At 48.9% G+C, this 19905-nt stretch overlaps 1 protein-coding gene and 1 long non-coding RNA gene across 2 annotated transcripts in view; one reads left to right on the top strand and one right to left on the bottom strand.

The window, feature by feature from the left end:
• Positions 1 to 19905, top strand: part of ERGIC1 (endoplasmic reticulum-golgi intermediate compartment 1) — a 55306-nt gene that overhangs the window by 30469 nt on the left and 4932 nt on the right. Inside the window, exons 4-9 of the mRNA XM_030229130.2 lie at positions 5418 to 5512; positions 6164 to 6288; positions 8553 to 8657; positions 11786 to 11846; positions 12902 to 13002; positions 15595 to 15717. Coding sequence (XP_030084990.2) covers positions 5418 to 5512; positions 6164 to 6288; positions 8553 to 8657; positions 11786 to 11846; positions 12902 to 13002; positions 15595 to 15717 — 610 coding nt within the window. The remainder of the gene's footprint in view (positions 1 to 5417; positions 5513 to 6163; positions 6289 to 8552; positions 8658 to 11785; positions 11847 to 12901; positions 13003 to 15594; positions 15718 to 19905) is intronic.
• Positions 8253 to 11769, bottom strand: LOC127060099 (uncharacterized). Its single transcript, XR_007778720.1, has 2 exons — positions 9312 to 11769; positions 8253 to 8501 (listed from the first exon to the last, which is right to left on the bottom strand). It is a non-coding gene; the product is annotated as an uncharacterized LOC127060099 (long non-coding RNA).

Below are 19905 nucleotides of genomic sequence, written 5' to 3'. Positions count from 1 at the left end.
AATTATGTCCTGTAGGATCAATAATAGTTTTCCAAGTATTCCATCATTAAGGATTAAAGATGTAATTAACTAATCTAGTCTGCCTGGCATTGGCAGCCAGGGGAAGGGGTAGGAGGGTATGAATGTGGTGCTTGTGGTATGAATGTTTCTGCTCAACACTAATTCATCTGCCACAGCACACTGTAGGAAGCAACAGACTGTTCCTGGCAGTGTTTGCTTTTATTTTTTTAATGTAATAACAGACAAAAAGCGATCTGAAGTGACAAGTTTGCTAATTGGAAAGCTGAGCCCCCTGCAAGGCAATTAATTACTAAAGCAGAATATCTGCAGTAAAATCACTGCCTTTTCATGAAAGCATAAACCATGAATCAGAGTCACAGAATATCCTGAGCTGGAAGGGACCCACTAGGGTGATCAAAGCCCAGTTCCTGGCCTGAAACAGGATAGCCCCAAGAAGGCTGTCAGGAGTGTGGGAGGAAGCAAAACTCCAGGAGTTTCAGGGAGCAGTGTTCCTTGTCCACACTGGATTCATTTGCATGCCCAGGACTGATCCTGCAGAGCAGCAGGATTGTCACCAGACCTGTCTTCAGAGGCTTTTTATCCCTCAGCTCTCCAGAGTGTGTGGGGTGTGTTTTGTGGCTCTCAGCCCGTGGAAATGGTACCAACCAGCAGAGTGTGATCCAGCTGCAGCAGGGGTTCCTCCTGCTGCAAACCCTAATCTGGGAGCACAAGCCCAGAGATGCCCGCAATTCCTGTGTCCTGCCCCTGAGCTGGAGATGCACCTCCAACTCTGCTGGCTCATCCATTTGAGGCAGATGAAATGCTGGAGCCAAGCAGCCCAGCACAGGCAGCACAGCTGTGTAGGCAAAGGAAATTGGAGTTGTAATCCTGCTCCTGCCGCAGACTGACCTTGAGACAGAGACTTTTCTGCAGAAGGATGTAATCCTCAGCAGCCCTGAGAGAGGTAGGCAGGTAAGAAGCTTAATTGATGTTTGTGAGGCAAGGTGGGGATTACCTAAGAGGAGGTGTTAGAGGTTTGTGCAGGGTTGCTGTGCCCTGTGTGGGCTTGCAGGAAGCGGAAGGTCGTGTCATGATGTCATCTGCAATTCCTGACTCAGGTCTACGCTGACGTCTTTCGAACCCTTCTCCTTCTTCCTGTCTCCTGGAGAGCTGTAATTCCTTCCTTTGTAGGGCAGCGTGTTTGCTGTGCTCCACAGCTGATCTGGGACAAGCACCTTCACACTGAGGAGCTGACTGGGATGCAGAAGGTGACAAGTGTCAGAGCAGCAGACACATGGCACAGTAGAGAGTTTGCTGACCTGCTTGTTGTTGTTTCTTCACACAAATGGAAGAGAAGATTTGTCTAATGCTCTCTGCTCTGGCACCACTGAAAATGTGGTGATGCAGGAATCTCAGCATTGGAGGGTTGTGTTTCTGGAAGGTGTTTGATTAGAGCTGAAAGGGCAAGTGGAGCCAAGAGGGCTCACGTGAGAAAGTCTTTTGAGAAGCTTTAGGCTTCCTCGGGAAAGAATAATTATTTTCCCTCTTAGGCATGGGGTCCTGCAGATCAGAGGGTGCCTCCTGGCAGTTGGAGGACAAGGTGAAGTGCAGCTTTCTGGAGTAAGTGGCTGTATTTTCTCTGTGGCTGATGACTGAGGAGGAGTCTGGCCAATTGTTTGCTGTGAAAGGGGGAGAAAAAAGGCTAAAACCTGAAGCAGGGCCTTGGGACAGGTAGGACACAGGACAAGGCAGACGTGTTTAGAGAGCACCCACACAGTGTGTGAAGCTCTGGAGGGTGGATGCAGAGCCCACCCTTGGATCCAAAGGCTCTTCAGCTGTTGAAGTGCTGCAGTTAGTGGCCAGAGCTGCTGGGTGGAAAGAAATTACTGTGGAAGTTTTGTTTCTGGGGAAACGAAGCTGTTGTGTCATAAATCTGAGCCCTAAAGCGCAGGGAACAGGTCTGACTTTCTTTGGACAAAACCCTGGAGCCATGGCCTGCCCTCTGGCTGCTGTGGCCCCCTTGCCTTGGCTCTCACCTGCCATTGGCATGATCTGGCCAAAGGGTCCCTCCAGCTTTTTGCCTGGAACGCTGGAAGTTTGTGAGCAGACAGGGTAAGCAGCCCAGCAGCATCACTCAGGAATGTGAAATATTTCCAAGTGGCTCTTTCTAGAAGTGAAGCAGATTCCTGATGTGTGGATCATGGAGAAACTTCCCTGCTGTTCCTCGAGTGGTGGGAGGCTCTGGGGGGGTGGGAGGTCCAGCTCTCACCTTGTTTGTACTTTCAGAGCTCTGCACCCTCACCCTCCTTCATTGTGCTGCTTTTATTCAAATATTCCTCAGTAGCAGCCAGGAAAACACCAACTCCTCCATGTCTGGAGAGGGTACACCCTGCCTTTGGAGCCACAATATGACCAATAGCACTGCCTCTCTCTGCCTGGCCTCGGGTTTTGTTTCCCTTGTGACCATCCCAGATTTACTGTTCAGGCACTGTTCCTCCTGGGACTCTTTGTATTCCAGGACAGACAGGTATAAATTACAGTCAGCTTCTTTTCTTCCACCAGAGATGTTAGTCCTTTAGGGAGAGTGGCTAGAGGGGGTAAACAGTGCTTTTCCTGACATCCCAGGAGAGTCTGATGAATAGTAGGAAGGCTGTGTGCAATTTGGCTTTGTGGCTCTGGGGAGGAAGATGGCAAGGGACATGTGAGTGCCAGCCCTTTGCTCCCCTAACCTGGCTGCCAGTTGTTCACTGGAGGGAATAGCCTTGACCCTGGAAATCTGCATTGCCTATGAGATTTACAGAATTCCAATACTCCAACTATTTGAAGACAGAAATGTCCAATTTGTGGAAAACAACATTTTTGTGAGGTTTGCCCCACCAAGTGCAGCCTGTGATGTGTTGTCATTGTCCCTTGGTTCCCCATGGTGAGAGGGAATATCAGTGACACACAAAGGATGCACTTTGGAGCTGGATTTGTCAGTTTGGGCCCTCAGCAGGAGCTGATCATGCCATGAGAGACAGTGGCTGGACTGGGAGGGAGAACAGGATCCAGCTGGATGGCTGCTCCATGAAAGGTGAGGTTGAAATGAGGGGAAGGAAAGGAAGGATCCATTTATGAGCTGCCTGATGCCTGTGCAGTGATAGATTGGGTTGTGAAATTTGGAACATGAGTTGCAGAGGGGCAGGGGGCTATTGGGTGAAGAGGAGGAGGAGGAAGTGACCGTGAGCCTTGCCCAAGGGACAGGCTGGGAGCCACTGGTCCAGTGACCGGGCTGCAGGACAGGATTCACCTGCAGCTCATGGGCTGTGTGACCTGCACAAGCTGCCCTACTTCTCTGTGCCTCAGTGATCCAGTGAGCAGCCAGGTGAGCTCAGCACTTGCCTGCCTATGTCAGAGCTCCCACAGGCTCCTCCTGAACAGTTCATCCTCTGATTTCTGCCAGAGAAATCAGAAATTTCTTTCTCACTCGCTCATCGCCGAGCGGCTCCTGCGCCTTCGCTGCTGGAGCTGCACAATTTCTGACAGGTTCAGGGTTAGAAGTCAGCAAATACGAACTCTGACTGTGCTAGGGCTTTTCTCCAGACAGCTGAGATGTTGAGCTGAGCTGCTGGACCTGGCTGTGCTCTGCCAGCCCTGCTGTGGACACTCCTTTAGCCAGGAACACCGAGGTGCCCGTGGCACTGCTGGGCATCTCTGGGCACCTCAGCCAGCACAGCCCTGGGAAGGAGCCAGGGGCTCTGACGTGGGCTGGAGCTGGGAAATGGATGGGAGCAGTGGGGCAGGGCTGAGAGGTGCCTTGCTCTGGGGGATTAGTGCCCATCTGGATGGAGCTGCTCCTCCCGGCCCTATTTGGATATATGCCTTAATCCAATCTGCCCAATCTGGCAGTAATGAACACATAGAGCAGAGAATGCATTCCACCCAGGAGGAGAGGGCTCAGCCAAAAAGCTGCTAACTAGGTCACTGATGAGCAATCTTTCCCCTCCCTCTGTGTCATTTTTATTAATCACTTGAAAAATAGGTTGAGTAATGATTGCAAGCAACTTGTCAAGCCAATTAAAACCAGAGAAAGGTAGGGCTGTGAAGCCCAAGACAAATGCTGTGCTGGTTTTAAATGAGTGTCTGTAAACCCCACTGACCTGTGAGTAATTGCCTCCAAAAAACCTGGCAGCATGTGTGTTTCTCAGTGTGAAGGTTTGTTTCTTCTGCATCCACAGGGCAAACAGTTCATCCTGGCCCAGAGATGTATTACCAGAGCAAAATCACTTTGAATCTGGCTTGTAGCTGCCTTAGTCTGCTTTGACTCTCAGCATGTGGACTCTCCAGTGGGGCTTGTCAAAGAGTTTAGTGCACTTTGAATGTAAAATAAAAATGCTACAGAGCACTTACTCGTTTTATTTGATGTAATTTGCCTGAATCTAAGCTCCCATAGCTTTATAATCTGCCCAGCTGGAAGATAAATTGTCAAATCTTATTTGTTGAACAAGGAAAAGAGCTTCTAGGTAATCACACCATTGTCTCAGTTCAGTGGGGTGAGTCTCTCAGAGTGGATTCTCCAGGACCATTCAGCAAATCCTGCACTGGGTTTGGTTTGGTTTATTTTTACATGTTGGATGGATTGTGTGTGCCAACAATAAATATTTCTACTCCTGCATTCCTCTGCCTCTCTATCTGTGTTTTGTCTCCTGTGAGATGTGTGCCAGCACTGTGGGTGCTATGAGACAACATTACTCTTTGGGAGGCTGGTGTAGTGTGTGAGATCCTGCTGTCCAGGATGTTTCTTCCCATCTGTTCCTGGCTCAAATCCCCTTCTCCTCAATTTTAGTCACCACTTTTGGTTACCATTCATAGCCTGAAATGTGATATTAAGGAGAAGAATACAAATACGTCCTGCTGCCTTCCTTCTCTTGCTGCTGCTCTGTCAGCTGGGTGGCAATAACCAAAGGCAATTAGTGACACAAATAAGCTTTCCTGGGGGTAGCTGAGAGCAGCCTTTCTCCAGAACTATTTGTGGCACAAATGGAAAAACACATGCTTCCCTCCTGCCTGAAAGGAGTAGCAGCCCAGGGGAGGGCAGGGGTGGATCAATAACCTGCCATCTCTTCAGCATTAGGCTCCTGTTTTGTAGCACCTCTGAAACCTCAGGGTGGAGAAGGGTACAGGAAGCACAGAAGTTTTGTGTTTTACTACTGCAGAACTTGTTTAGAGCCTCCTGCACTTGCCAAGAAATCAAATTAAGCCATGATTTGCCCCCATTCCATCCTGGAGAGCTTTCCCTTCTCTCTGTCAGTCTATTGTAGCCATCACACAATCAAACCTCCTCTTTCCAGTCTCCTTTTTCCCCTCCCCGTGCAAGTTTTGGGGTTTTCCCTGTGGGAAGCAGCCCTGTGCCTGAGCCCTGTGTTTCTGCCCTCCAGAGTTAATGAGCTCTACGTGGATGACCCAGACAAAGACAGTGGAGGGAAAATAGAAGTGAACCTGAACATCAGTTTGCCAAACCTGCACTGTGAATGTGAGTACCCCTTCACTTAGCAGCTTTTCTTTGTGCTTTGAGTAATACTTGAAATGAGCCCAGACTGGTACAGTGGCCCTTCTTCTGTAGCAGGGTGGAAATAAGTAGCTGCAGCCTCTGCCAATATCCCATTGCTTTCTGTTCCAGGCCAGGGCACCTGTTTTTTTGGGCCATGTGTTGTGGCTGATCTCCTTCACTGGCTTCTTTCTGAATCTCATTTCCTTTTTTCTTTTTTTTTTTTTTTTAATTGTTTAGTAGCAACCTTTTTATATCTGAGAGCAAGAAACCTCCCCCAAGTTCCATTTGGAAGTGTTGAATGCACCAGCTGGTTCTTGGCTCTTCCCAGGTCACCTGCCTTGTCTGCCTGAAGTTTTTCTGTTTGTGTGGTTGGGACTGCAGGCAGCTGGCAGGACATGGGAGGTGTATTTGTGTTGAATGGGCAGCATGGAAAGTTTGGTTAGAAAGCTTTTCTGGTATAACAATTTTTGACAAAGGACATTATCACCTCAGTTTAGTCAAATGTCAGGAAAAAAAGGTGTGGATTTTTTTTCAAGTCAAAGCAATACATGCTTTTCCTGTGCAACCCTCCTGTTACTTATTTTGTTTGATTTTTTTTTTTTTGTCTTTGTCTTTTCCCTCCCACCCCTGCAGTGGTTGGACTGGACATCCAGGATGAAATGGGAAGGCACGAAGTGGGTCACATTGACAACTCCATGAAGATCCCTCTCAATAATGGGGATGGCTGCAGGTTTGAGGGCCATTTCAGCATCAACAAGGTGAGTGGCAGTGACAGTGGCTGAGGGTGTGCTGGCTGGGGAAATGCTGGCAGGATCCATTTGTAAAAATGAAAATTTGCCATGTTGTGTGTGTTTATGTCCTTGGTCAGACAGAAATTCAAGTCAGTGTGGGGAGAGGAGGCTGCATGGCCAGACCCACAGGGAATGTGTTAGATCAGGGGTTTGCTTCACTCTCCAGAGCAGGTAATGGAGACAGAATTGCTGATCAGAGAGAGCAGCTCTGATGTTCAGGGGATGTGTGAAAACCCTACAGATGCCAAAGGGCTCCTGTGTTTACTCCTCACGACTTCTGCACCTCCAAAACCTGACTCAGTGTGGAGAGGTCTTTGGCAGTGGCTGCATCCCAGCTCTCCTTGGTTCTGAGAGCTGCAGAATGACAGGAATGTTCCCTGCTGGAGGTGCCAGGGCTCCTGCTGGGATGTTTGGAATACAGCACGTGGCCCCACGCATGCTTGCTGGGGATGCTCTGCTTCTGTCTCAAGGAATGAAAATCCAGGCCTGGAGGAGGCTCCTCTTTGGGATGGGTGTGTTCAGGATTGAATAATCTTGCTATGTAATGCTGGAGATGACTTGCTGGGGTGGGGGAGGCACTGGTGGGACCCACTGATGTCCTAAGAAGGGCACACCCTTTATTCACTCCTCTTGGTGTACCACAGGCTACAAAATCCTACTTCCTTCTTTTCTTCCCAGATCGTGTTAAAGCACATCTAAAAATAACAGACAGGACCTCTTGCTGATTCTGTGGCATGGAAAGGATTAGGGATTTAAAAAGAGCACTTTTTCCTCATCTCCAAGCCACCAGGATGGCTGGCACCTGGTAGTCCACAAAACTGGGAAAGGGCTTCTGGAAAGTTCTTGTGCAGACAATTCCCAGAGCACAGAGCTGAGGTGCCTGGGGGTTTGTCTGCTGGATGTGGTGTGTCCTGCTCCCAAAGCAGCTCCAGAAGGGGGTGCAGAATGTGGCAGTGAGGAGCTTCCTCCACTGCTCATTTGTGTCTCATTTCATGGCTGGGACAGCTGTCACAGGCAGGGGAGCTGACCCAGGACTTGTGGCTCTGGAAGCCCAAATCTCTTGTGTGTGACCTGGCAGTCTGCAGTCCCTTGGCAGGAGCTGGACAGGCTGAGCTGGGAGCTGGAGTGGGACCTGGCCAGCCTTGGGAACTTGACCAAGGCTTGCCCTTGGGTGTTGCTGTCCCAGCTGCTGAGGGAGGACAGGCTGACAGTGAGATGATGGTGTGTGCTGCTTGCTGCAGGGCCTGACGCCCTGTTTGCTCAGCTTGTTTATGACACAGCTGGTGTCCACACCTGAAAGTGTTCCCAGGAGTGCACTGCTGTTCCTCAGGTCATTAAATCTGCTTTCCTGAAAGCACATGGAAGGGCATGTGGCCTCCTGTGGCCCTGCTGGTGAGGTGTCTGCAGAGAGCAGCTGGGCAGCAGTTGTATAACCACCCTCCCACTCCTGCCTTGGGCCTTGCCAGATTGCTCCTCAGGCTTGCTTCATTTCACAACCTTTTCTTAATAGGAAAATATTTTTGCACCCTCCATGACAGTGATTGAGCTGAATCTGCTGAAGGACTTCAGGGCTGGTGACCTGAAAAGTGTGTGCATGCAGAGAAACACCAGGGCTCATTTTCTGTCTTGGAACTGAACTTTTAGGTGAAACTTGTGCTTTTCAGTCCTTTGTATTTCCCTCCATTAAAAAAATGTAAAAGGAAGGGCTCCTGCCAGGTGGAGAAGGGGAAGATCTGGGTTAGTTTGTATGGGGTGCCCACAGGGGTTTGGTGGTGGATTTTCTCTTTATATAAAACTAATTCTTGCACACAATCTCAGAGGTGGAGTTGCTCATGACTGGTACCAGAAGAGAAATACATCCCCAGCTTCCTGGGCTGCTCTGCAGCAGTGGGCCCCTTTGCAAATGCCAGATGTGGGAGTAAGACATTGAGCAAGAGAGACGGGAATTTTATTTTAATAGGGATGAAAGACATAGCCTTAAGTGCTGGGAATCCATGGAGCTGGGAGTGACCCACTCATCATCCCCTGCTCAGGACCATCAGCAGTGTGGGGGTGCCAGACTCCGGGGTGCAGGACTCGAGTGCGGTGGTGCTGGTCAGCTGCAGGAAGGTATCACAGATTTTCCACCTTCCTGGATGGATCCAGGCATTCCCATGTCACACCACAGAGCCTTGCAATGCCTTGAGGGATAAAATGTGAAATCCTGTCTTCCTTGTCGTGGCTAATTTTAGGTCCCTGGTAACTTCCACGTGTCGACGCACAGCGCGACGGCGCAGCCCCAGAACCCCGACATGACTCACGTCATCCACAAGCTCTCATTTGGGGACAAGCTACAGGTGAGTCCTGGAAATTCCCTGGCTCTAGGGGAATGCAGTGAGAGTGGTTTAATATTAGACACTTTGGTTTTATGGAAGGCCTGGGTGTCCCTGCAGTGTGAGCTCAAGGCTGGAAGAGTTCAGAGCTGCCACCAGCTGGGCCAGGAGCAGTGTCCAGTCACAGAGCAACTGTGCTGTGTTCTTCTGAAACTCAGAGTGCTTTTGGAAAACTCGTGGAGAGAGTTAGAAATGAGGGTTTGTGACTCAGCAAAATCCTGGTTTTAGCATGAGCACAGCAAAGAAACCTTTTTACCTTTGTGGAGGAGCAGTGATGCACTCAGGGAAGATGTGTGCTGGCTACTGTGTTCACCACAGCAGCAGTCAAGCTCTTTTTAATTCACTTTACTCTGCTTGTATAGCAGACACCTATTAGTCAAATTTGCTCTGTGAAACACAAGTTAGACTTAGCACTGTCAATTCCCTGCTGGGAAGAAGCTGAATGCATGCCCTTGCCCAGTGGATAGAATTTCACCAGGTGCTGCAAGTTATGTAATATTACCTGGTTTCTCAATAAGGACAGATTACAGCACTAGCCTACTTCCAAGGAGCTGCCCTCACAGGTGGGAGTTCCACATGTGCACACCCAGCTTGAGACTCACCCTAAACATTGCTTACCTGCAGTCTCTCTGTAATCTTCTTTCCTCAGCACAGACGTCTCATTAGTCTGCTCCTTGTACACCCACTTCCAAAACCCTTTTTCATGCTAACAAGTCTAAGCGTTGCTTTGTAGTCTTCTGGTTCTGCTCCCGGCTTCTTTTAGGAATTATCTGGTGTGGGAACCAGGAAATATTAGCGTATAAATAAGCTTGGCTTAATGTCTGTAAAGCACACTGAGATTATGAAAAATAGGAGGTGAGTGGTAATGGGGAGTTGTGCAGCCTGCGTGGGAAATGGGTGCTCTGAGGGAGCATTCCCATTGTTTTAGCATGGAGTGCTGGGGTAAGGCAGCTGGAGTGTGACTCAGCATGGAGGAGGAGCCTGGAGAGACCAGCAGCAAGTGTCTTCAGTTCTTGTGGTGAGAAACCTGTCTGGCAAATGTGCAGTTGGCTCCTGACTGGGGCAAGTTCAGAGGAGTATTTTCAGAGTTGGGGATGACTGCTCGTGGTCTGAGTGCTCAGGGAGGGAGCACGTAGGTGCTGCAGGCAAGCAGCAGTTCAGCAGCACAAATTAAAGAAGGATATCTTCACCAAACAGGTGCTACCACGACTCAGCAAGCACTGAGAGCCAGCAAGTGTGGGGGGGGAGCTTTAAATCTGTCTAGGTGCACCTTTGAGTATTTCAGGTTGCCTCCAGCTGCTTTGATGTAATAAAAGCTTGGATTCCTTAGAGAGGGTGAGGAGCTCCTCATTCACTTGAGTCATGTGCTGGGAGTCTGTTCTTTGTGGGTTGGGACTGACTCTGCCACAGTGATCCACTGAGGGACAGGCTGTGTTCTCCAGAAGAAACAGTCTCTCTGAAGCAGAGATTTAAATATCATCTGGCACTGAATGAGCTTTGAGTCTTCATCAGTACTTTGTGCACAACAGTGGCAGACTTCCTGCAGATTTTTCATCCTCATTGAGATGAGATCAGAATGAAAACCTGCAGAATTAAAACTCATGCAGTGAGTTCCTGCATGGCAGTAAGGAGAGGGATGAGGAGAGCAGGAGATGATGCCTTTTCACTGTCAGGGGTGGACAGCTCTCCTGACAAGGTTAAAGCCAGGATTATTCAACACCATAATGTAGAACTCAGTAGAAATTATGATTAAAAATGCAACATCTCCTATTTCCACATCTCTCTCTTTACTGGGTTACCTGATGGCTGGAGGTAGGAACTCCTTGGTTTGAATTTTGAATTTTGGTCTTGATGAGGGAAAATCTACCAAAAGTTCAAAGTGGACCTTAAAGTCTCTGGCCCAGATATTCTGTAGGAGACTTCTTAGCTGTATCAAGAATGGAACACAACACTGTAGCCCACTCCAGGGCCTTCCTTTTCTTCTTATGCCTTTTAGAGTGAGTAAAGAATGAGCACAGCCTGCAGATGTAGTTTGGGAATGGTCGTGGTTGTGTGAATGTCCAGCAGAGCAAAAGGCCTTGCAGCAGGATCAGCTGTTCCTTTTGCTCTGCTCCTGCTCCCAGCACCTTCCAGTTGAACTTGCTGCTGATTTTGTCTGTCCAGAATTTCCTTTCTGCTGAGCAGAGCTGGTTCACTTGCTGCTTCCTCCCTCATCCACTCTGTAGTGCTGGGAACAGGGAAATGTCCATGAGGATGAGACAGACACATGTTGAGAGGGTCTGGGAAGGAGATGGCATTGCCATTGGTGAGGTGAAACTGTCACACCCCTGACCAAATCCTCCTTCCAAACTCTTTTTCCCTGTTGTCTGACTTAAGGTCAGGAATTTCTGGGTTGTGGAGTTCTTTGTCCTTTTTTTGTACCTTGTGAGCAGCACAACCTCTGACCTACAGCTGCTGCCATGGGCTTTTGGAGCTCTGGAGAGTTCACACGTGGATGATTCTGTTGCTGGAGATCAGACTGCAGGTCACAGCGTGTGCAGGCCATGGAAATGCTCTTATTCTGGGCAAACAGATAGTCCCAGGTCTGAAATGAGCTGCAGGAAAAGCTGAAGGGATGTCAGTGCTGGGATGTGTCCTTCCCACCTCCAAGGCTGATGAGTTGTACAGACCCAGCTGCCCTGACACCAGCCACCTTTAGAGGAGAAAACTGCTGAGTTTTAACCCCAGTGTGACTCCCATCTATTTCCCTTTCAGCCTGATAAAATTAATTTCACAGTTAACTCTGCAGAGCTCTTAGGAAATACCTCACGGTGAAAATTTCACAACTGGCCTCTTCCAACTGCAATTCCTTTAGCTTTGGAGTGGTTTTGGAGTTTCATCTTGTAAGATGTTGTGAAATGAGCTTTTTCACTTGGAGCCAGCCACTGGGATGATGGTCACTGAAAGATATTTGGGGTCATCTTTCACTGGGTTGAGGCTTTGTTTTTTGGAAGGGTTGAATCAGGCTGATCCCTTGGTTACAGGGTAGGGAAGCAAAGGTCAAGAGTATCAAGTCAGAGCAGAGTTTCTTCATCCTCCTTTTTGCTTTCCAGGTCCATAACGTCCATGGAGCTTTCAATGCCTTGGAGGGAGCAGACAAGCTCAGCTCAAACCGTGGGTATTCCTGGGACTGCAGCTCTCAGCCACCCTCTGCAGGAGGGAAGGCAGGGCCATTCATGCAGCACTGCTGTATCCAGAAGTCTTTCATTTGCCTCTTTAGCCAAAATGATCCAAACACTGCTGGCTGACATTTCCATTTCCTCCAGTGCTGCAGAAAGGCTTAGCCCAAAGGTCCTTTGCATTCCTTCTGGAGTTTTTTATCCATGTCCTGTTCCTGTAGTGTCCCTCTGCTGCTGTTACTTCCACCAGAACTTTGCCTTGTACTTGTGTTGCAAATTGCCTTGGAATTTCTGCTCTGTGGATGGAAAAGAGGGACAATGTCATGGGCCAGCACAAAAAGGAAAATTCAATGCATGCTACAGTTCAGTGTAGAGAGTTGTCTCTCAAGTGTTCAGGCTCCTCCAGGACATCACTCCTGTCCATTTCTTGGAACAAAATTTCTGTGGCTGTTCCTGAAGCTATACAGTTGTGGTTTGGGGTTTTTTTTTTACCTCCAGGAGCCAAATGTCATCGTGTTACACTTGGCTAGAGGATCCTTCAGAGATGTCATTTAGAATTCTGTTTTAGAACTGTTTTAGCAGACACAAAAAACAGAATGAGCCATTTAAATAATGAAAAAAAATAGTTAAGCAGCTGTAGGAGGAAGGAAGATGAGAAAGCAAGAAAGAAATGGAAGTCCTCAGGTTGTGATACCTCAGGTTTTTTAGTCAAAATGATCTCAGTGGGCTGCAGCCCTGACCTCAGCCAGTTCCTGATTTAACCAGGCTGTTTGTGGTGGTGATAGAAGTGTTACCATTTATAGTTGCAGGCAGTTAGGAAGGTTGGAGTAACCCAAACCTTGGGTGGGTTGTGGTCCTACAGAAGTGGTGGGCGGCTTCTGGTGTCACCCAAGCACCTGCCAGAGTTCTGAGCAAAGGGCACCAATGTGGCATGTGAAGCTTTGTCCCTGAGATAAGGAGGAGGGAGTCACCCTCTTTTGTGACTTGTTCTGTGGGCTGGCTCCTTTCTCTCAGTGCTAACGTGTCCTTCCCCTCCTTCCCTGAGCACAGCCCTTGCCTCTCACGACTACATCCTGAAGATTGTGCCCACGGTGTACGAGGACATGAGCGGCAAGCAGCGATACTCCTACCAGTACACCGTGGCCAACAAGGTAAAGCAGCAGCTGCCTCTCCACCCACAGGCTCCTCTCTGCACCCCAGGGGATGCTCAGCCACCCTTCCTCCCCTCCTGCTGCTCTCTGTGCCCTGTGGGTTTGTAGGTGAGCAGTAGCCTCTGCTGGGAGAAGGAGGAACTGAAGCTCCTCAGAGTGGGGCTTTTCCTGCTGCTGGTGTCTGTCAGGGATGGGGTTGGGAGGGCTTGTCAGAGCAGGTGGTGGTGGTGCTTTCATTGCTGTTCTCCCTCCTGGGGTGCTCACCTGTCAGTGAGCTGATGAGGATTTCTGTAAATTGTGTGGGAGGTGTTTGCAGGCTGCAGGAACTCCTCTTGTGCCTGGCAAGGTGCATCTGAATGGAAACTGGAATCCAGCTGAACACATAAAACACCACTGACACCTGGGTTTAGTAACTAAACAGCCTCACTTGTGATGGATGGATGAGACAAATAAATCAGCAGTTTTTAGCTTTTTAGAAATGTTTATTTCAGACATTAAGTCACTGAAATATGAGCTGGTTGAGTATTTCACAGTCCCTGCATTATGATAGTGAATAATCACAGAATCCATTCCTTTAGAAAAGATCCAAGATCACCAAACCCTACCAGTGACCAATTCCCACCTTGTCACCCAGCCCAGAGCACTGAGTGCTACATCCAGCATTTTAATAATTCAATGTATTGAATTTTTTCAAGGGGAAAAAAGGACCCTATTTACTTTTTACAGTAGAAAGCATCTTCCAGTTGAAAATTATTTGCCATTCAGGTGCTAAATGAAAATCCAAAATCTGTTTCTAATATTTGATTACTTCTAGTTTGCCCTGACTGATAATTAGGCACACACTCTCCTGGACTAGTTCTCAGGTTACTGTTCCTGACTGGAGACTTTTGGGCTTGCTTGTGTGGTGTGTCCCAGGGATTTGGACATCTCCCTCTGTTCAGATTACAGAGTATTTGTTCTGCTTAATGTCACAACTGCTGTTCTGATAAGACTCCTGTGACAGGAGTTCTGAAAGTAATTTGGAAAATAGCAGGAGCTTTTGACACTTCTGTGAGCTTGGCTGCAAACTGGGGCATTCAGCCAAGTCTGACTCATTAGGGCAGGATTGCTGGTGGGGAGAAGGGGAGAGGAAGGAAAAAATGAGGTCAGTTCTGTCAAAATGGAGGTGCTGAGAAGCACTGCTGCCTCTGTGCTTTCTTCTCCTGGTGCTTCAGTCCTTCACACTGAGCAGTGGGAAAGGGAAATGGGAAGCCCCTGGACCAGTCTGGCACAGAGTGGCTGCTATGAGGAGAGTCTGAAGGGTACAAACTCTGTCTCCTCTCTTAGCTCCCATGTTTCCTCCCTTCCCACAGAAACACTGTCCCAAAGTGAGCTGCAGAACTCCAATGAAAGCCTGAAAATGTCATGACTGGGGACTTTTGCTTCTCTTGTCATGAGATGAACCACCTAAAAATAAGGAAATTTGGGATTTATATGAGAAGATTGAAGATAAATGCTGCTTCACCAGCCCACAGAGCTAAATTTTATTTATTTATTTTTTTGTGTCATGCTCACGGGTGTCCTGTTGCTTGCTCTTTTTTTATTTTTCTGAAGTATTTGAGGCTGTCTTTGCCTCTTTGTGAAGGAGAACTGCACAGGAGAGGAGATGTGAGCTGGCAGCTTGTCACAGGGCTGAGGGAGGGAGAGGCAGCCTGTGCCACGCTGGGCTCTCCTTGGACTGGGGTCCCAACCTGCTTTCCTGGGATTTTTCTTCACCCTGTGAATGTCTGAAAACTGATACCTATCTCTACTGACAGAACAGACAAAATAGTATCTCAGGAAGATGTGGCTTCAGTTCCCAAGCTGGAGTTGGTGCTGGGCAGTCCTGCTGGGTGCTGTCCTGTGGCTGTGGCTGGCACTGACCTGTCAGGAAATAAATGGATTAAAGGAGAGTGGCACTGGAAATCTGGAAGGTGTCTCTCCCAAAGCAGCCTGGGATACTTTTTGAACCTTTGCCAATATTTTTTGACCCTTTGCCAGTATTTTTCTGTATACAATTTCATCCTGGCTTTCAGCAGGAGTGTTAAACGTGGTTCCACATGATTCATACTAAGAGGGCAAAGCATTCCCATTGCCAGTGGGGAGAGAGCCTGACAAAGGAATGCAAGGACAAGGAGGGATTTTCAGGTTCTTACAAACTAAATTCCATTTGTTTGGTGAGTGATTTATACACAAAATATAGACATGCAGAACTTCAATATCACCTGCAGCCAGGCTGTTTGTATTTAAATAGAGCAGACCTAGGATGGAGAATCAATGACAGCCTTTCTGTTTAGTCCTGTAACTCTGAATGAAGGTGAGAGGAATCACCATCACTCTGTCCCCAGCTCCTTCATTATCAGGCTGGAAGGAGATTGCTTTCCTCTTTGATAGGGATGGGAGGTGAGCACTCACACAGGAATTCACTGTTTGCTCCTTTCCATCTGGTCACTGCTACAAAGCAGTGGGGTGAAGGCCAAACCCACGGAGGCAGTTTTCTGGCAGACACTCTCTGGAATGAGCTTGCTGACATTTTGTGCCATTTTCCCCCTTTTTCCCCCTGGTTTTCCCCAGGAGTACGTGGCCTACAGCCACACGGGCCGCATCATCCCGGCCATCTGGTTCCGCTACGACCTGAGCCCCATCACAGTGAAGTACACAGAGAGGAGACAGCCTCTCTACAGGTTTATCACATCGGTGAGTCACCCTAACCTCTCCTTCTCCCTCCTCTGCCTGCCTTTCACCTCCCTCCTGAGCCTTTCTTGCCCAGAGGAGCTGAGTTTCTGCCTCAGGGCACTGTGACTGCTGGGGATAAAGCAGCACTTCCCTGGGGTGGTGCTGCTCTGGGAGGTGAGTGCAGTGCTCTGACAGCTTGGTTTAATAGCTGGGCACAAAAAGAAGGGAAATTAACCTATTCCAGAAGGGCCAGGCACTGTCTAGGCAGGATGGGCTCTCTTGTAGCATGCCAGAAGCTTGGAAGTAAAGCTGATGTGGTGAGCAGGAAAACTCCAATAAACTGCTCAGTAATGATGAGATCAAATGTGCAGAGAATCTGGAATGGTTGGGATTGGAAAGAACCTTAAACTTCATCCCATTCCACCCCTGCCATGGCAGGGACACCTTCCACTATCCCAGGGTGCTCCAAGGCCTGTCCAGCCTGGCCTGGGGCCCTTTGAAGGATCCAGGGCAGCCACAGCTGCTCTGGGCACCCCCCACCCTTTTCCACCCCAAAGTCATCCTGGTCTCTCCAGAGGGTTTTCCTTTGTTCCAGTGTGGGAAGGAGAACTGTTAGATGACAGAGCTGCCTTGTCCTTGCTATCTGCTGGTATTTGGGTGATTTTTACTGTAAATAGGAAAAAAACTGGCAGTGGAGATTTTATCAGCAGCCACTTCTCTCCTCTCCTACAAGACATTGATTTTTAAATTTTTTTTACACTTGAGTTTTACTCAGTGGCTTAATAAGGAGTGCCAGTTCCAGGTATTTACTCCTGAGTAGAAGTGGAGAAGAGCTGCATTATCAAATTCCAGAGATGTTCCATTTGGATGTGTCCAGAGAGCATCCTGCAGTCCTGATCTCAGCATCCAGAACAAAGCTGTGCTGGCCAAACTGCTCATTAGGCAAAGAGCTATTTAAAGATCCTCCAGAAATTTAAAAAAAAAAAAAAAAAGTGTCTTCAGGGAGTTGGCTTAAAATTGAAGCTGCAGTGAGCTGTGCCAGTGAGGCAGGGTGGAATGTGAAGAGTTGATGAATTGGCTGCAGTGAAGATCTCAAATTCTGATTTTTAAACTGTTTGACTGTTTAAACTGGAATTCACATAAACAGTGTGGTGGAGTTGCACTTCAAGATTTTGATTTTGCAGCTTCTGATAAACAGCAAGTTCACTTCACTGAACTTTGGACAGTGAATAGAATGCACAAATAACCAGATAAGGGGGCTTGAATTAAAACCTAAATGTCATGGTGAAAGACTTTCTCTGATTAGCACATCTATTGGGCTTCAAAACATAATCCTAAAAAAGGTCAAGCATCAGCATTTCATGACTTGGCATCTCATTCTGCCTCTGCTTCTTGCCCTAAAGTTGTGCTCCCAGAAGTTTCTTACACATCTTGTTGGGGGTGAGGGTGTAGAGGTGCAGAGGATCTGAGCCCCTCCAGCCCTGCCCTGTTTGGTGCCATGATCTGTTCTTCAGCCCCTTCCTGGATCTCCTGCCTGGCCTTTTGCATCACAGTTGCTCTGGAGACCAGTTAGTGCTGAGCAGCCCTGGGCTGAGGGCCAGCAGGGGCTGGGCTGGGCCCTGTGGAGTCAAGGAAAGCAGCAGCTTGTTCAAAAACCACAGGACAGGCTCTGGGATTGGGGCTCCTTCACTGTTTGCTTGGGCTGCTCTGGGGCTTTCAGTCAATTCAAGTTACTGCTGGGCTGGGGGTGACCCTGGGGACTTCAGAGAGGCTTCAGGGGGTCAGTGATGGAGGGAAGGACACACAGCTGAGGGCTGATCCCATGGGAGAGGGGTGTTGGCTGTTCAGCAGAGAGCCACAGCATCTCCTGCTGCTGCTGGCAGGGTATCTGGTGCTCTTTGTCACTCGTGGCTTTGCCCTCCCAAACCTCAGCCCTGTGGAGAGCAGGGTTCCAGCCCTGCAGCAGCATTCCCACATCCTCTCTGTCCCCATCCTGCCTCATGCCTGCTCCTTAGATCTTTGTGGGGTGAAGAATTACCCTGATTTTCTGTACCATGTGAGAGGTGCTTCCTGTGCAAAGGCTTTGGTTTAAAATAGGGTGTTTTTTTTTTTTTTTTTTTTTTTTTTTTTTTACTTTGCATGTCATGCTCAGAAAAGGTCAGTACTAAATAAGGTTTTATATTTCTTGTGGGTCAGTGCTGCCATGTCACTGTTCCATGAGTTTGCAGGGATCTGGAGTTAAGCACAGACACTCAGCAGAGTTAAACACGGGGGGTTTTTGCCTGTCAAACTGCACTGCTTAAAATCAACTCATCCCTCCTAAAGAGAAGCCATTCAAGATCTCCTGGTTGAGGTTATGGAGCAAGGGGAAAAGTTTCACTGCTGAAAATTCATGAGTTCCTGTAAGTGGCCAAACTGAAAGAAGGTTTTATCATGAGATCAGTGTAGGGGCTGGGAGAGGAGAGCAGGCAGAAAAGCAGCCAAAGTTTTGCTCAAGCATTCAAATTCAAAGAATTTTTTTTTTCCTGGTATGAGAGGACTCATCTGGCCTCTGGGTGTGAAAAAAAGTTAATCTGGAAGTAATGGAAGGTGAGAACTGGAGCAGAGTGGTTGCAGGCAGAGTAGTTTCAGCCATGGGAGCTGGTACTGACAGGTGTCACAGGTTCAGTCCTGTGGCATTTTTAAAGCCAAATAATGCAAAATGTGCTGAAAATCTCTGGGTGGGATTCTGCAGCTTACCTTCCTAGGAATTGCCTGAGGGTCCTGCTGGTCCCCTCTGACTGTAAAAGTCATTTTCAGACTTTAGGACACCCCAGAGGAGCACAGTCATGTGTCTGACACTTGATTTCTGTCACCTTGCTGGCAGCCTTGCCTCCTCCTATGTGTTTTCCTTTGGGCACCAGCCTGCATCCCACTCTGCTGTGATCTCCTTCTGTTCAAGGTGCATTCCTCATGTCCTGCGGGCCTCACTGCTGGGATTATTCCCCTTCTGTGTCTCTTTCCCTTTATCCTTTCCTGGCTGGGCCTGATCCCACAGACCTCCTGGAGCAAAGGCAGATCACTGCCAATAACTCATCCCATCAAACCCTGAGAAGTGCCTGATGCCTCCCTGTGCTGATCAGAGCTGTGCTGACCAAGGAACATTTGGTGCAGCTCCTGTGCTGACCTGGAGCCCAGCACTGGCCACAAGCCCTCCAAGCCCTTTTTTGGTCACCAGGACTCCAAGCTGTGTGTGCAGGAGGTGCCAGTGCCAGGTGTGTGTGACTCATCCCCACTCAGCACTACACAGCTCTGCAGATAAATTTATGTTATTTTTTTTCCTATTCCCCAGCCCCTTGTGCTGCTGCACTGAAGTCAGAATTTCCTGCCTGTGATGCAGAATCTGCGTGTTGGACGGGGTTTGTGTTTGTGGTGTGACATCTCCCGTCAGCTGAGCTGCTCTGAGCTGAAGTGACCCAGCTCCATGGTGGGCATTTCCCTGTGTCACACCCCGAGGGACAGCAGGGAGGGGGTACAGGAGCAGGAGCTGGACTTGTCCCCTAAAAATCCTGACTTTGCCTCAGGTTTTAGCAGCCTGGATCTGCTGGAATGCTGAGTGTCCTGCAAAGCCCCATTTCCTGCAGCTCCTTGTTTCACTGAGCTCACTGAATGTTCATTTCTTGGGAAGGAGCTGCAGTTCTCACCCTTAATGAGCTGTTTGTTCCTTCCCTCAGTGCTGCTGCTGCTCCTGCCTTGGGTTTTGTCCCTGCCTTTGCCCATGGGGTGCTGTGTGGGAGCACAGACGTGGCAGGCTGTGTGTAGGGTGGCACCAGTTCCATTCTGGGCCTGCTCTGTTGCACTTTTATAACGTTTATCATGCAATCATTTAGGTTGGAAAAGACTTTCAAGTCCATCGAGTCCCAGCTGTGATCCCCACCTTGTCCCAGAGTCCCGAGTGCCACCTCCAGCCCCTCCTGGGACACTCCAGGGATGGGGATCCAAACTCCCAGGGCAGTTCCAGTGCCTGAGCCCCCTTTCCATGGGCAAATTCCTGCTGTGCCCACCCTGAGCCTGCCCTGGCCCAGCCTGAGGCTGTTCCCTCTCCTCCTGGATGCCCACCTGGCTGTCCCCTCCTGGCAGGAGCTGTGCAGAGCCACAAGGGCCCCCCTGAGCCTCCTTTTCTCCAGGCTGAGCCCCTTTCCCAGTTCCCTCAGCTGCTCCAGCCCCTTC

The sequence above is a fragment of the Serinus canaria genome, chromosome 13 (genome assembly GCF_022539315.1).
Source record: "Serinus canaria isolate serCan28SL12 chromosome 13, serCan2020, whole genome shotgun sequence".
NCBI classification, from domain to species: domain Eukaryota; kingdom Metazoa; phylum Chordata; class Aves; order Passeriformes; family Fringillidae; genus Serinus; species Serinus canaria.
Note: the sequence above shows the minus strand (reverse complement) of the source record. Positions and strands in the feature narration are given on the sequence as shown.